The 17,006-nt window shown below is 37.1% G+C and overlaps 3 protein-coding genes across 5 annotated transcripts; 2 read left to right on the forward strand and 1 right to left on the reverse strand.

Annotated features, from left to right (window-relative positions):
* The first annotated feature begins 1,007 nt into the window (after positions 1–1,007).
* LOC147283918 (shikimate kinase, chloroplastic-like) lies at positions 1,008–5,319 on the forward strand. 3 transcript variants are annotated; one of them, XM_086243505.1, is made up of 12 exons: positions 1,008–1,182; positions 1,375–1,691; positions 2,338–2,396; positions 2,649–2,703; positions 2,784–2,856; positions 2,968–3,055; positions 3,191–3,273; positions 3,381–3,510; positions 3,657–3,735; positions 3,842–3,906; positions 4,122–4,211; positions 5,000–5,319. In XM_086243505.1, the coding sequence occupies exons 2-11, from the start codon at positions 1,469–1,471 to the stop codon at positions 4,176–4,178; spliced, it is 912 nt and encodes a 303-aa protein (XP_086099631.1). In that variant the 5' UTR covers positions 1,008–1,182; positions 1,375–1,468; the 3' UTR covers positions 4,179–4,211; positions 5,000–5,319. The 3 variants fall into 3 exon arrangements, with proteins under 3 accessions (XP_086099631.1, XP_086099630.1, XP_086099629.1); XM_086243504.1 differs by having other exon boundaries at positions 4,122–4,210; positions 4,987–5,319; XM_086243503.1 differs by lacking the exon at positions 5,000–5,319 and having other exon boundaries at positions 4,122–4,403.
* Positions 5,320–7,749: 2,430 nt separating this feature from the next.
* On the reverse strand, positions 7,750–9,136 carry SKIP6 (SKP1 interacting partner 6). The gene has a single exon (XM_086243237.1). It carries the CDS (start codon positions 9,092–9,094, stop codon positions 8,000–8,002), a length of 1,095 nt encoding a protein of 364 aa, XP_086099363.1. The 5' UTR covers positions 9,095–9,136; the 3' UTR covers positions 7,750–7,999.
* A 5,757-nt stretch (positions 9,137–14,893) lies between these two features.
* Positions 14,894–16,663, forward strand: CYP78A7 (cytochrome P450, family 78, subfamily A, polypeptide 7). Its single transcript, XM_086245621.1, has 2 exons — positions 14,894–15,898; positions 16,010–16,663. The coding sequence occupies exons 1-2, from the start codon at positions 14,894–14,896 to the stop codon at positions 16,661–16,663; spliced, it is 1,659 nt and encodes a 552-aa protein (XP_086101747.1).
* Positions 16,664–17,006: the final 343 nt, after the last annotated feature.

Consider the following 17,006-nt stretch of genomic DNA (forward strand, 5'->3'; position numbering starts at 1 on the left):
ATGAAATCTTGGTGAGGTTTATATAATTGTTAGAGATGTTTATAGGATCACAAACAACCTAGAGTTTGAAGGAGAATTGAAGTGGTTTTCTGGTTAGGGTGTAGAGAGTAAATTTTCAGTTTTGGGTTTTTAATTTTCATTCCTTTTGGTCGAGTTTTCTATGATTTTAATTGAAGTATAAGTTATAATTCATCATTCTTTAGCCTTAGGAACCGAATTGGATGGTGAGAATCGAAGAGAATTGAAGTTGGATGAATTTTGGGAAATCTGCAAATTTTGGACAGTTTCAGGTACCTACCTTTGAGACCAATTATCTTGCATTTTACCCGTCCATTTTTTGAGTGATCTTTGTATAGTTATAAAGAGGAGTTGCAGAGCTTTAAAATGAGTATAAGTTTGTTGAATTTGGTAGAAATTTGATGAGTCAAAAATAGGAGTGTAGTTGAGATAAAAATTGAAAAACATGAGGTTTGAGGTTGAAGATGATAAACAGTAAATTAACATAAAAAGATAAAAATAGCCTTATTTTAATAGAAAATGTGATAGAATTGGGTGAAGGTCTCACATTGAAATTTTTTTAAAATTCAAGTGGCATATCGAGTCAAAAAATTTATTAGGTGGTGAAGTGAAAAACGAGTTAAAGTTCAGGTGAGTAACCTGATAAAAACCATAAAATAATTGAATGTCTTTATGCTTAAAATAATTGAATCAGTTTGTAATCACATGACATCTTAAATAGCTACGCTAAGTTAGGAGATTATCTACCCACCACCAGCCACACCAGTCACCAGGTATATGCTTATGCTACCAACCCCATCCGATTCCAAGGGTTTGGTAGCATGTGCTGTGCTGTCACCCAGTCATCGCCGCTTCACACTCCTATCCATTGCCACGTATACTTGAAATATTCAACTATTTTAAAATAATATAAAATTTAGTCATATACACTGCACAGTTTAAACTTTCATATACGAGTATACGACCAAGCCCTATGAGGCACAGACAGAGTGTGCCCCCGTGAGTGACTATAACGACAGGTACAGAATTTCACGCTTAGCAAAAACGCCATAAATAAAACACTGAAAGAGATTGAGAGAGGAGAGGAGACACACGCGCACACAGAGCTGGACGAGACTTCGCAACCAAAAAGCTCAAATCTGTGGATTCTGCTTTGCTTTTGAGGTACGTGCGCTGTTCGTTGCTATTCAAATCCACCAAATGTCTGATATGAATATTTGGTTCGCGGTGTTGATTTGTATATGCATTGTTTTGTTTTGTTTGGCTGCTGGTAAAAATGGGGGTGAGAAAATTTGTTTTGAGTTACATTATTTGTTTTAATTAAATGATTATTATTTTTTTTTTCCATTTTTGCAGTGAAAATCACAGGGTTTAATTCTGTAAAAAAATCACGGACTGGTTAGGAGATTGATTTGGTTGAGTTCTTGGTGAAATTTGAGTTTTTTTTTGGATGAGAATGGAGGCCACGGTTGTGCAGAGGTTGCAGTTTTCGACCTGGATTGATTCGGAGAAGGTTGCGAGGCGGCCGAGCAGTTCAGCGCGGTTCTCTCGGAGATTCAAGGAGCAAAACAAGCTTCAGGTGCTTATTGCAGCCCATCCACCAACCTCAACAACCTCTAATCGGCATCGACATGTTGCTTTGGAGGTTTCATGCTCTTGCAACAAATTTCCAGGTAGTTGTAGAAACATTCAGTCTGGCCTATGCTTTTTATTGGTGACACAAATGTAGGGGTTCATGTTGTTTTAGAGGATCTTTAAATTTTTATTTGTAATATTTATTTAGTGATTGAATTCATTTCCTACATTAAAATTTCATTAGAAGAATGATTAGAAAATCAAATTTTAGAAGTTTTTGTACTACTTTGATGCACATTTTGTTTTACCTGAACTTGATTTCCGAACATATAAATTACTCTTATAGATTATATTTTTTTGCAAGCTGCGAATAGAATTTCTGCTACTTGAGGCGAACAATAAAATGATTTGTTTTCAATAAATTTACTTTTTTTTTTATTCTCGACAATTTCTTTGGGTCGAATAAAATTGCTTCTCCTTGTTTTCAAGTTCTGGTATACTGACATTCCTTAATAACTTGGAGCATGTATTTTTGTGAGGTTTGACCATGATGATAGGAAATTTCAAAGCAACACATTAGCTTGGTGATTAAACAAATTTGACCTATTTTCGTTATCATGTGTAATCTGAACAATTTTTACCTACCATCTCTCTCTCTCTCTCTCATGTATGTCTGTGTGCATTTTAACTACGATTTCTTTCTTTTTGAGAACTGACTTTTTATTTCAAATTTTAATCGTGCAGCTTCAATAAAGGAATCTGGAAAGGTTCATGCTCCTCTTGATGAAGCTCTGGTTTTGAAGGTATGCATGGCACACGTACTTTCTAGTTAATTACTTTGTGGCATGAAGTATGGTGGCATGGAACCCTTTTTTCTCCTGATTAATTATGACATTTATCTCCTGTCAAATGGGTTTGTAAACTATGGTCCCAAATATAATATATCTATTTATATGCACACATACACACACGTGTGTACATAAGAAAAGGGTTGATGTGTTGCTCATCTTAGATAATTTTGGGCATATCTCTTACTGGAAGTTAATAAATTGCAGAGTAAATCACGAGAGGTTGAGCCATACATAAATGGACGCTGTATATATCTTGTCGGTAAGTCCCTTTGTAAGCCCTTTATCTTTAGTCAATGATTATATTACCTTGTACCTAAAGAAAATGATTCGGACTTGCAGGTATGATGGGCTCTGGGAAAACAACTGTTGGCAAGATTTTGTCACAAGCACTTGGTTATTCCTTTATTGATAGGTTTGTACTCTGTCTGCTTGGTTGTCTGTTTCTATGTCGATGATCTACTTGCTAGGTATATGCTACTTTACTAAATATTATTCTGCATTGCTATTCTTGTGGATGCTGTAGTGATTCATTGGTGGAGCATGAGGTTGGCGGAACTTCCGTAGCTGAAATTTTCAATCTCTATGGAGAGCGTTTCTTTAGAGACAAGGAGGTTAGTTGGAAACTATTGCTGTTGATTCATTTGCTGCAGATTTCCATTTTTGGAGATTATGGTTTATAATTCTACTTATTCCTTCGTTCTCTTCCTACTGCCATCATGGTTTATAATTCTACTCTTTCCTTTTAGACTGAGGTGCTACGTAAGCTGTCTTTGATGCATCGTCTTGTTGTTTCTACTGGTGGAGGCGCAGTTGTCCGGCCTGTCAACTGGTATGGTAGTAAGCATACTTATGTATTTTGTTAAGTTTTCTATGAATTTGACTTCCTCTCTGTGTTATATCATTTGTTTTAATAAACACATCTATTTGGTGCATCAGGAAATGTATGCAGAAGGGGATTAGTGTCTGGTTAGATGTACCCTTGGAAGCCTTGGCTCAGAGAATTGCAGCTGTGGGAACCGGTTCTCGCCCCCTTTTGCAACATGGGTCAGGGGATGTATACAGAAAAGTAGGCCATTTATGTTTAGCTGAAAATTCTCCCTAAAATAATCTTTAAATTTTTTTGGTCGGAAATACTCTTTAATTTTTATGATTGGTCAATCAAATGATAAGATTCCTACTCACCGGCATGTTGACACTTTGCCCTCCATGCAGACCTTTATGCGTCTAACTAATCTTTTTGAAGAGAGAGGTGATGCATATGCCAATGCCAATGCTAGGGTTTCCTTGGAAAGTAAGTGCTCTTTGTGGTCCTTTCTTCCTGTTATGATATAAAACAGAAAAAACAACAAAGAGATTCACTCGTAAGTTCTTCATGGTTTACGTTCTCTATTGTGCAGACATTGCAGCCAAATTGGGTTATAGAGATGTATCCAATCTCACACCTGCTGCTATTGCTATTGAGGTTTCCTCTCACTCTCACTTTTGCATTCCCAGCTAATGGAACGTACGCTGATAAACTCAAAAAAAGAAAAAGAAAAAAAAGGCTAATGGAAAACAAGCTGGACAAATAAGTGTTGAAGCATTTCCATAACTTGTTACTTAAACATTATGTGTTCTTTTGATTAGAGTTGTTTATTGTGTATTCATATTGCTTACTTTGGCTTTACACTTTAACAGGCACTTGAACAAATTGGAGGCTATCTGAAGGAAGAGGATGCCCATATTACATTCTAAGTCGGCAGACTTCCATTTTTCATTCTTGTTGTGGTATTTTTAATTATTAATTTTCCTTTTTCAGTAAAACATGCTATGTTTCTATTTTTAGTAACGAAACATGGCATGGTATATGTGTTTATTTGTGTTAATGAGGTCTGGCATGCAAAAATAACCAAAATGAACTTATTGTAAGATTTGCATTGTAATGTTGAATACATTGTAGCTGTACATATTGTTGGATCAGTTGCCTTTTGTTTCAGCATTGTTTTTGTACTTTTTATCTTAAATCTCTATTTAATAGTTTTTTATGTTTAGGGAACAAGCTTCCGCCGGCCTTAAAATTTGCCTAAATTTTTTTTTCAGATCAAACTCTTGTGCTTTTGTTACTTATTTTTTGGTACAATTGTGCTTTTGTTACTTAATTTCAAAATAAATGTGCATCAAAATGTGCCCTAAATTGCCTCTAAGCTAGTTTTCTTTCTTTACCTTCTATCATCATGTCAAACCCGGTGGGGTGTAATTGTCTATTGCAAGTACCAAAGCATTTGTGACAAAACACAACAATTTCGACTTGGTGCAAAGGTTTAATAATGATGAGGCTATCTTTTTTGGTACATTGTAAACGTTCAAATCTTTGACTTATTTTACTCTCCATTTTCCTTCACCATTTAGGCTAACTTTAAAAGTTTAATAATGTGATCACTATTTATTCAAATTTTGATTCATTCTGAATTTCATTTAATTTTAAGAAGTAATGTATGCATGAATACATAATTTTGATGAACAAATTTAACCAACTATTGCTTGTTTTTTTTCTTCTCTCTTGGACGCTTTACTAGTGAACTCCATGGTGGTCAGAAAAGTAGAGCCAGCTAGGTATGGAGCAATGATTGCTGACTTTGGCTGGTAATGGCATGGTATGGTGCTTGTGGAATGTGGAGTGTGGAGTGGAGCCATTGATGGGCACAACACACGCTTCAAATGCGAAGCCAAATAATCAACTAATATATATATTGTATAAAAAAAAATCAATTAATATATATATGACCGACCCACCGACCCATCAAGTTCTTCATTTTTTGGTCATGACCAGACAAGACCTCCTATGATTCATGTCATGTAGTGTCAAAACTCAAATGTTATATGTAATTAGTTCCTAAGATCATCAGCAGACGATTTTATTTTACTTTTTGGGGAAATAAATGAGAATCTGAGTTAAGAAAGAACAAATGAGTTGTTGGTATTAATTAGCTTTGAATACGGGCATTGACGCATTGTTCATGGAGGCTCTCTATCTCTAGCTGGAGATGTTTGGCCAACTACAAGACCCATCAAACACTAGAATAGTTATGTCGCTCTGCAATCGAATCCACTTGGGACACAGCACAACCATATATTGTCATTGTCAATTTAATGTAGCCTTTAATTCTTCACCAATTCATTTAGCTATGAATATTATGATGGAAATATAAACCTCTTCATCTATATATATTTTCTCCTCTGCCTCACATCTACCATCTCTCTTCTCACTTTTCTCTCATTTTTCCTTCTCTATCTTCAATTGAAAAAAAACAAACAAAAACCTTACCAATTGTACCTTAAATAATTCAACATTACTTGAACAGTTGAACTCTAACAGAGTAAAAAACTTGACTACTTAGCCACTTTTTGTAGCAAATTGGTACCCTAAAGGGAGCTCTCTTGTTGAACATTTTAGATAAGGTATGAATTTTTATTTTTATAAACTTAAAGTACTCAACCAATTCATCAAATTAAGCAGGAATTCAATGAAGACTTCGACTGGAGTGTGGAGTCTACACTGTTGCTTGTTTTGACTTTTGGGCTTTACTCATACAGTTCTTCAGGTCCAATGGGCTAAGTCTACTAGAACAACAATTTGTGTATCAGAATTCTAATATGATTTTTAAGGGTGTTGTTTGTCGTCCATTATATTTGGAGGGTACCTAAGGGCTCAACTGTTTGTGGAAGGGCAAAATCACTTTTAAATGTGTGAAAGCACTTATGCTTAAAAAAAATAAAAATTATTGTTTGGCAAAAATTTTTGAAGTGCTTTGGATCACTTTTAAAATAGTAAATTAGGATGCACAGTGGCCTTGCGCAGTTGGATCTTTTAATAAAGGAAAAATTTTAACAAAAAATACTTCAACTACACCCTGTTTTGCAGTTGAGAATTTCAATTTCATTTTGTTCCAATTAAAGATTATAATTAACTGTTAGTTTCAATCAAATATTTTCCGTCAACCTTGTTATAAGGTCCGTTAAAAATTGATCATGTGCTAAGCACATGATCAATTTTGCACATGATCAATTTTTAGGGTAAATGCGTCTATTCATTTAAAAAAAATTACAAAACAAATAACACTAAAAAATTTACCAAAAAAACTACAATAATTACCAAAAAACCAAAATAAAATAATTACAAAAAAATAAAACTAAAATACTTACATTAAATAATAAAACTAAAACAATTATAAAAAATAAAACAAAAAATAATTATAAACTAAAAACAGAATATAACAAAAAAAATTAAAATGAAAAAACAAGGGGTAGGGATGCAGAAACCACCCCTCCGACTCTCACTCTCTTCCCTTGGCCACGACTACCCCTCCCCCAGCGGCATTGGTGCCTCTCTCTCTCTCTCTCTCTCTACATCGACAAAGCTTGAGCAAGATTACTTGAACACATGTTGAAGCTCAGGGCGAGTCCAAATTCGAGGCAGTTTCAACCAAGCCAAACTTGACCAACACCAGAGGTTGATTAGCTTGTTAAACCCCTTTTTTGGAAGAGAACCCTAAACAAAACCACCGATTATCCAATTGTGAACAAGACCATAAGCTAAAACCAGGAATGACTGCAAAGCCTCATGTCATAACAAAACCATTGAGATCAGAACCATAAGAAACTAGAAAAAAAAACAATAATATTTGTTCCACGTATAAATGGCATGTCCTAATTTTTGATACAATAGATACAAGTACAAACTCTCCAAAACCCAATTGTTATTCCAGCTTTTAAACTCTCCTATGCGATAAGTAATAATTAAAGGTAATGAACTATAACTAATCAAATTAAATAACTGCAATGAACTATAACTACTCGAAATAAATAACTGCCATGATAAGAAAACCTTGATCAAAATGGATAGTAACGAATTTAACTGCTTAGGAGACAAATGCTGAAACAGTTTCGATGATATACAATAAGGGAATAATCATTTCCATGAAATTCAAGAGGAAAACATATTTGAACCTAATGAAAACATTTTTATCAGTATCCATCCCAATGAAAACATGTATTATGAGTAACAAGTGAATATTAACAGGAATAATGCTATACTTACCACATTTTTATAGCACATATTTATACCATTTGACGTGTCATTATTTTATTGGACAATGTTTTTCTTTTTCTTTTTGGGTTTTTCTTTTTATTTTTTAGTATCCAATATATGAATGCCATGTAAGTTGCCACATAAGGTGGTATAAAATTATGGTATAAAAATGTGGTATATGTAGCACTAATGTATTAACAGCACAGAAATCAAAAGGAAAGAATATATCAGGGAGCATAAAGAATTGGGTGTTTTGACTTGTGATAGATATTGTAATGCAAGAAATACATTAGTACATTGAAGGAAAGCAAGGGAATAAAAACATTGCCTTGGAATTACGTGAATACAACATTACTGATGATACCACTTATTGGGCAACCATCAATCAAATAAAGCATAAAATTTCTTAATACACAAAAGAAAGCTTGAAGAATATTAACAGAAAAGATTACCAATGCAATGAAATTCCACAGTGCTCCACCAAACATTACAAGGAAACCGCCAAACAGTTGACGATGATGGAGGATTTGGGAACCGAAAGAAGCTTATGGGACCAATCAATGCTTCCCCACAGCTCCCCATCCCCATTTTTCTCTATCTGAATTTCAGCACACCAAATCTCAACTTGTCTAGCATTTTCATTCGCTTCCCACAACACAGCCAATTTGCCTCCCACAGTCGCCATTGTAGCGCCACACAAGAACTTGGGCAGACCCTTCTCCACACCCTTGAGATCCTTCCACTCCCTCTTCTTCACATCGAACCCTCTAATTTTCCCCAAGTAGTCATAGCAGAACAGAATCTCATCGACCACACAAGCCCTCCCTCGCCACCCCATGTCCAGCCTTTTCTCAACGCCGTCCCACGTTCGGGTTCTCGGGTCGTAAACCACTCCGCCCCGGTCCGCCATCCCGTACACTCGGCCGCCGATCACGGCGCTCGCGTGCATCCACTTGACACGGACCTCAACTGGGCTCGGAACGGCCTCCCAGCGACCAGTCTCTGGGTCCAGAACCTCGGCCCAGTAATTGGCCCGGGCCCACGTGTCCATACCGCAGCCACCGATGACATAGACCTTTCCATCGACCACGCCCGCGGCGGCGAACTCACGTGCGACGCGCATGGGGGGGCCGGCGTGCCACGTGTGGAAGCGGCAGTCGAGGATCCACACGCGCGAGGAAGCGACGTCTTTGACGGAGCCGCCGAGGACGTAGATGGTGTGGCCGACGGCGGCGTAGGCGGCGCCGATTGTGGGGGTGGGGGTGGGTGGGACCGGGACGAGGAGGTGAGGGGGTTTGGGGTTGGGGTTTTGATAGAGTGTGAACCAGGTGGATTGGTTTCTGTGTGAGCGGATGTTGAGGTTGATGTAGAGAAAGTGTTGGGTGGAGTTGAGGAGAGAGCGGGTGGTGAACAAGAGTGGGGAAGAGAGGAGGGAGCGGATGGGCCTCGACACAATCGAGAGGGTTGGGTGCTGCCATCTTGGGATTCGAGCTAGGCAGTTCAAAGCGACGTCGTCTGGGAGCGATGGGATTAGCTGTGCCGCCGCGTCTGAGCTCCTTGTGCTGCTGCTGCTGGTACACATGCCTGTGCCTGTCCTAAACTTGTGGCTCTGAAACCGTCTTGCATTTTTGCTTGTCTTGTGTTACTGTCATCATATTGGGCCTCACTCGTATATTTCAGGCCCAATGGGCTACATTTTTATTTTGGTGGGAGAAAGAGCTAAGGAAAAATTTTAGTTAAAGAACTCCAACTATACAAAAGAAAAATTATGTGCAATAGTCATTGCTTACGCATAGTTAATGACTACGCTATTCTTGATATAATTTCCAAAAGAGAAAATTACAAATTTGGTACACTTATTTTATACCTAGTTCAATTTTGGTTCACAATCTTTTTTAAGTTCTGTTTTGGTCCACTAATTGTTTCATTTGTTCAATAAAGGTTCAGATTTGTGACTTTAAATCTTTTAGGTTGTGTTTTCTTCAATTATAATTGAAGTATAAGTTATATTTCATCATTTCTTAGTCATAAAAACAAATTTGGAGTATTAGAATCTAAGAAAATTGAGATTGGGTGAAGTTTGAAAAATTAGCAGTTTCGGATACCCTACTTTGGGGTCAATTATCTTGAGTTTTAGAACTCCAATTTGAATGATCTTTATATGGTTGAAAAGAAGAAATGCATAACTTTAAAACAAGTATATGTTTGCTGAATTTGTGTGAGATTTAATATGTAAAAGGCAGACCAAATTTGAGAAAATAAATATGAACCTTTATTGAATAAGTGAAACAATTAGTGGACCAAAACAGAACTTAAAAAAGATTGTGGACTAAAATTGAACTAGGTATAAAATAATTGGACTAAATCTGTAATTTCCTCATCCAAAAAAAACAAAGGGAAAATTTTAGTTAAAGAACTCCAACTATACAAAAGAAAAATTATGTGCAATAGTCATTGCTTACGCATAGTTAATGACTACTCTATTCTTGATATAATTCCCAAAAAAACAAAGGAAAAATTTTAGTTAAAGGACTCCAACTATACAAAAAAAAAATTATGTGCAATAATCATTGCTTATGCATAGTTAATGACTACGCTATTCTTGATATAATTCCCAAAAAAACAAAGGGAAAATTTTAGTTAAAGAACTCCAACTATACAAAAGAAAAATTATGTGCAATAGTCCTTGCTTATGCATAGTTAATGACTACGCTATTCTTGATATAATTCCCAAAAAAACAAAGGGAAAATTTTAGTTAAATGACTCCAACTATACAAAAAAAAAAAATTTATGTGCAATAGTCATTGCTTACGCATAGTTAATTACTACGCTAGTCTTGATATAATTCCCAAAAAACAAAGGGAAAATTTTAGTTAAAGGACTCCAATTATACCTCATGTCTTTATATATGAATTTCACTTTGTATCAACCAAGAAGTAAAATTTTATTTTTTAGGGGTATTAAATTTTAACACACAAGCAACAAATTTATGTTCATATTTTGATAATTTCGTTTGAAATTTTCGGCGGGGAGACCAGAGGGAGAGAAGGGAGGAACTGGCCTCGTCGCCAGCTGCTGCCGGAGGCAACAAATCGGAGAGAAAGTTAGAGGGTGATTAGGGAGGGAGGAGAGAGAAGAGATCGGGGAGGGAGAGGGAGGAGAGATAAGAGATGACAGTGGGATTGGGAGAGAAAAATGAGAGGGAAGTTTGGAAGAGGTGAAGAACTAAAAGGAAGGGAAAAGGAAAAAGGGAAGTCTGGAAGAGGCGAAAAGCAGAGAGTCACGGGAGGAAAGGAAGGAAAGAAAAAAAAATGAAGGAAAGAAAAAAAGAAAATAGAGAGTCACGGTCACGGGAGGAAAAAGGAAGGAAAGAAAAAAAAAAAAAAAAAAAAGGTTAAAGATTGATTAGGGTTTTGGGCCTTTGGGCAATTGGAAAGAAAAAAAAAAGGTTTGGGGTTTCGTCTGGGATTTGGTTTGACTCTTTTGGAGTTTTGTTTAGTTGTTGTTAAACCCTAAACTCTAATACATTTCTATATAAAAAATAATTAAAAATATCCTAAAGAGCTTAAACTCTAATATCTTATACCATATCATAAAGAATATAGAGTATAGATTATAGAGTATATAGAGTTTAGTGTATAGATTATAGAGTATAAAGAGTATAGCTTATATAGAGTATATAGAGTTTAGTATTAGGGGTTAGTGTATAGATTATAAAGTATAAAGAATATACTAATTTTATTTATTCATTATACTAATTTTATTTAACAGTATTTGTCTCAAGTGCGCATTATATTTACTTTATATCACATGAAACCTACTATATAATTTGGTTTTATTTAATGTTTTTTATCAATACAGTAGATAATATGTTAAATAAACATATGGTTAAGTTTCATTCAAAATTTTTGCAAAAATTTTCGTCGAAATTTCCTCGAAACCGAAATTTTACTCCTTGATGTCAATTGAGGATTGAAAATTTCATTTTGTATCAATAAATACCTTGTTTGTTTAAGTTTTTATCTCAACTTCGGCCTAATGTTAGACCCATTAAACCTCCATCAAATTTAAAAAAATTAAATTAGGTTTAAAGATATGCATCTCCTCTTTACAACCATATAAAGATCACCCAAATTGAACCTCTACAACTCCAGATAATCGGCCCCAAATTAGGTTACCCTAAACTGTCATATTTTCTAGATATTTTCTTAGAGGTCCGATTAGATAGTTTCGGGTACCCTACTTTAGGGCCGATTATCTGAAATTGTAGATGTCCGATTTGAGTGATTTTTATATGGTTGTAATGAGGAAATGCATAACTTGAAACCCAGTATAGCTTTAAACCTCCACCAAATTTAATAGTTAAACGTCATTTTTAATGTCATTTTTTTTTTTTGCATAGATAAATGTCTTTTTTCTTGTTGGATGAAAATTAATGATATCTCTTTACCAAGGAGTTAAATTTCGGGTTTCGAGGAAATTTCAATTGAAATTTCAACGGTAATTTCGATGGAAATTTTGATTTCGACAAAAATTAGACAGAAACGACATAAATTGCTATCAAAATACAAAAATTTTGAATGAAACTTTAAGATATATTTATTTAACATATTATCTACTACATTGATAAAAAACATTGGAGAAACCAAATTATATAATATATTTCATTTGATATAAAATGAATATAATGCGTGCTGAAGACAAATACTATTAAATAAAAATGGTTTACTAATTAATAATTACATAAATTTTATTAAACAAACACCCCAGAGCTTGTGTAATTTATTTTCCAGTTTTTCATAAATGAAAAGAACTTTTCAGAGTTTTGGATTGTTGTTGTTTGTGCTTGTTTGAAGTTATTTCATTATTATTTCCTTGAGAATTTAGAGGACTAAATTCTTTTAAGGGGGGTAGATTGTGAGACCCCGTATTTTTCTCAGTTTTATTTTGAAAAGTATTTACAATATTTTGAAAATTTATTTGAGAAGTAAAATGTTTTGGGTTAATTTTATAATTTTTGTTTTAAATTAGTTTAACCCGTTCTTTGACTTTTTGAACTATTGGGTTTTTGACTTTGATTTGTGGCTTGTTGAAAAGGTCTCGGACACATGAATACGTGAACGCGAACTGTGCATCGATCAGAGATACGGTTTGAGAGATACGAGCATTTGAAGCGAGGGGCATTTTTATAAATCTTCAAACTTAAGTTTTAAAAACTCAAAATCAGATTTTTATTTTCATTACTCTCTCCTCATTCACGCAACCCCCCCCCCCCCCCGTGACACACTCTCATTTTCTCTCCTCTCTTTCCTTCGTCTCGGTCACTATCTTTCTCTCTCCCCGACCTCACTCCCTCTCTTCGGTTTCTCTTAGTTCGGCATCGATCACCGGCAAACCAGGTGGCGAAAGGAGTGTCGTCTCTTTTTCTCTCTCCCTGTGCCGTCATCTTCCCCAACTGCTCATCATCAATTGCCAATTATAAGGTTTCAGACTTTATGGTTTAGTGTATAAGGTTATGGTGTAGAATACCAATTATAATTTTATAAATTATTATATTTCAAGTATCAGTATGCCTATAAATATATTGCATATACTTAAATATCATAAATGACTAAATGGTGTAGTGGGAATCCACATCAAGTGGTCATGGGTTTGAATCTAGCATGTTTCAAAAACATCTTATACCTTTTTTATTCAAAATATATAACTTTTATTTAATAAAAAAAATATATAAATAATCTGGTTCGGTTCGGTTCGGTTTTTTTGTCAACCCAGTTTTGTCTACTATTCTGTATGTTTTTTGTTAGTTCGTGGACCAATTTGAAATGAACCCTATAGTTAATGGAAAAATTTGAAATGTTTTAGACTTCATGGACCAACTTGAAATAAACCCTATACTCTAATAATTAATATTGCATTATATAACCTCACGAGTCATAGAGACACATATAACTATATAAGAATTAAGATAATAAAAATAAATATTTATTTTTAACTAGTAATACTAGAGATTTTAAATTTATATTTCAAAATCTCAAATATATATGGTAATACTTTATAAATTCACACAGGTCTATTCTAAATTTATTTATTTTAAATAAGTAACACACTGACTGCGTATACACTATGTCATTATCACATCATTTACATCTGAGATATATTCATTTCTAAAACATTATGTGTTTCCCACTTTTTCTATGTTGTACTAATAGCTTTCACATCATGCCTATTCGCATCCCGTAAAGCATGTCAAACAAAGAAATATGTCATAGCAATGGAATGACCTAATTGTTTAATTGGGTATTAATTTAAAAAACAGAAGAAAGAGAATATATATATTTATTAATTTAAAAAACAGAAGAAAGTAATAGTATCATAGATCTGCATCTCCTGCCTTGCAGGGAAGAAACCGTACAGGCTCAATCTGGGTTTGAAGACAATTTCTCTACTTTTTTTCTCAATACTTTGTCTTGCAATAAAGAAAAGGAGTTATGTTTTTGTCTTACAAATAATAAATAGAGTTAATAAATAATGATAAAGAATCGTTTGTTGCAGGGTTGGAGAGTTGGAGCTATAAATCTCAAGTGGTGAAGTCCCCCTCAGCTCAGCTCTGTGGGCGCACATTGAATTCGAAGCGTCACAGCTCTCAATGCGTTTACTTCAGTAGCAAGTGAAGCGTTACCCAGTAGCGGCTCGCCGTTTTCATCAGCCTCATCTCATTCAATGCTTGTATTATCTTATGCTCGTCACCCTTAATTCAGAATATAATTAACATGCGCTCTTCAAGGCGATAACGCCCACGGCCCACCCCACACATATTCCATTTCTATAATAAAACAATTACACCCCTTTCATGGCAAAACTTTCAAATCTAATTATTTATTCTTTCAATAAACAATTAAAAACCTAATTTTTTTAGTCTTAAAATATAACCAACATGTAATGTTTCAACTCTCTTGCTTGAATCCTTATTGGCCTAGTCTTTGTATTCTCATTTTAATTGAAGCTCCAAGGGTGTAAAAGAAAGAAAAATAACAACATATAACATTTGGTTATTAAAAAATGTGGTATGTATATATGAATGTGACACATTTAACATTCATTTTTGACCTTTAATATATGAATTTATCCATCGTGAGAATCTTACTCTTCTCTCTCCACACGTGGAAAATAAAGAAGAAAATGAATTTTTTGTTTTTTTGTTTGCCATTAATATATACATATCTCCCTCAAACCTTAACCACCCAACCCTTCCTGTTCGGCTGTTCCTATATATATAAATCTCTCCCCCCACCTTTTACCTTCACTAACTACCCACCCAAAACACACACAGACACACACTCCGTTCCTTGCGTCTCTCTTTCTCTCCCTTTTGAGAAAATGGAAGTGGGTTTTGTTACCCAAACAGACACAAGCTGGTGGGTGTTTACTCTCCCTGCTTTTCTTGGCTCCTTAAACCTTGTTGATCATGGCTATGTTGGTCTCCTCTCTCTTTCCTTGGCCTTTCTCTCTCTTTCCCTTCTCACTTGGGCTTTCGCCGTTGGGGGAGTTGCGTGGAAAAACGGCCGTAACCAGAGGGGCCCAGTCCCCATTCCTGGCCCCCATGGCCTTCCCCTTTTTGGAAGCCTCTTCACTCTCAGTCGTGGCTTGGCTCACCGCTCCTTAGCCGCCATGGCTCGCACCAAAAACGCCACTCGGCTCATGGCTTTCAGCCTTGGCTCCACCCCTGTCGTCGTCGCCTCCGACCCACACACTGCCCGCGAAATCCTCACCTCCCCCCTCTTCGCTGATCGCCCGCTCAAGCAGTCCGCCAAGAGCCTCATGTTCAGCCGCGCCATCGGCTTCGCCCCCAACGGTACCTACTGGCGCCTCCTCAGACGCATCGCCTCCTCCCACCTCTTCTCTCCCCGGCGCATTCTAGCCCACGAGTCCCTCCGCCAGCTAGAATGCGCTTCCATGCTGCGCAACATAGCCAACGAGCAGAAGCTCCGCCGAACGGTGTCGTTGAGGAAACACCTCCAGGCCGCCTCGCTAAACAACATCATGGGGAGCGTCTTCGGAAAAAGGTACGACCCGGCGCACGATTGCGTAGAGCTCGAGGAGCTCGAGTACTTGGTCAGGGAAGGGTTCGAGCTGCTGGGCGCTTTCAACTGGTCCGACCATCTGCCGTGGCTGAGTTGCTTCTACGACCCGTTTCGCATCAACGAGCGCTGCTCGAAACTCGTTCCCCGAGTCAGGAAACTCGTCCGGGGCATCATTGAAGAGCACCGCCGACTCATTGAGTCCGAGAAGCTCGTCTCGGATAATGCGGATTTTGTTGGTGTTTTGCTCTGCTTGGATGGTGAAGAGAAGCTCCAAGAAGATGATATGGTTGCTGTGTTATGGGTAAGTCATTCGTTTCATCTTGTTTACTTTTACAGTGGGTTTTGGTAATTTTAACGGTAGTGAGTGAGTGAATGAGCGAGTTGACTCAGTGGGTTTGGGTCGTTCATGCAGGAAATGATATTTAGAGGGACCGATACGACCGCTCTGCTGACCGAGTGGGTGATGGCCGAGTTGATTTTACACCCGGAGGCGCAAGAAAAGCTGCAGAGGGAAATAGAAAGCGCTGTGGGAAACAGAAGCGTGACAGACGGTGACGTGGCGAGACTGACCTACTTACAGGCGGTGGTGAAGGAAACTCTAAGAATGCATCCACCGGGCCCACTGCTGTCGTGGGCCCGTCTGTCGACGGCGGACGTCCAGCTCAGCAACGGGATGGTGATCCCGGCCCAGACGACTGCAATGGTAAACATGTGGGCCATCACGCACGACCCGGTAGTGTGGGAGGAACCGGAAGCGTTTATGCCCGAGAGGTTCGTGGAGAGTGAGGGCGGCGCTGACGTGGACGTCAGGGGAGGCGACCTGAGGCTGGCACCGTTTGGGGCGGGGCGTAGGGTGTGCCCGGGGAAGAACCTTGGGCTTGTGACCGTGGGTCTGTGGGTGGCCAAGCTGGTGCAGGAATTCAAGTGGGCCCAGGATCAGGCCCACCCAGTTGATCTGAGTGAGGTGCTCAAGCTGTCTTGTGAGATGAAGCACCCACTGCATGGAGTGGCTGTGCCAAGGAATACTACTACTACAACTTCAACTTCAAGTGGTGCATGGGTTTAGTTAGTAATATTAAGGTCTGATCATTTGTGGAACCTGTATATTTATTATTTAGCACTACACCAAATACCTTCTAAATTGTTAGTTGCTTTATTATTTTCTTTTTGGTTTTACCTTATTTGGGCTATCTATTTGTGATTCAAACAGTGGGTAATATATCCAGTGTTTGAAATTACCATGGTTAGTGAAGGAGGTAACAAAAAAGAAGATAGCGCGTTATGGATAGTAATGGTTAGAGCCTAGAGGGCTCCAGTTTTGGGGTTGTGTCTTTGGAGCCCTGCAATATTCTGTGAATGATAATCACGTAATAGACTTCATTTGGTTGCTCTTTTACAAAATATTGTTG

The sequence above is a fragment of the Dryas octopetala genome, chromosome 5, assembly GCF_963921425.1.
Source record: "Dryas octopetala chromosome 5, drDryOcto1.1, whole genome shotgun sequence".
NCBI lineage: Eukaryota > Viridiplantae > Streptophyta > Magnoliopsida > Rosales > Rosaceae > Dryas > Dryas octopetala.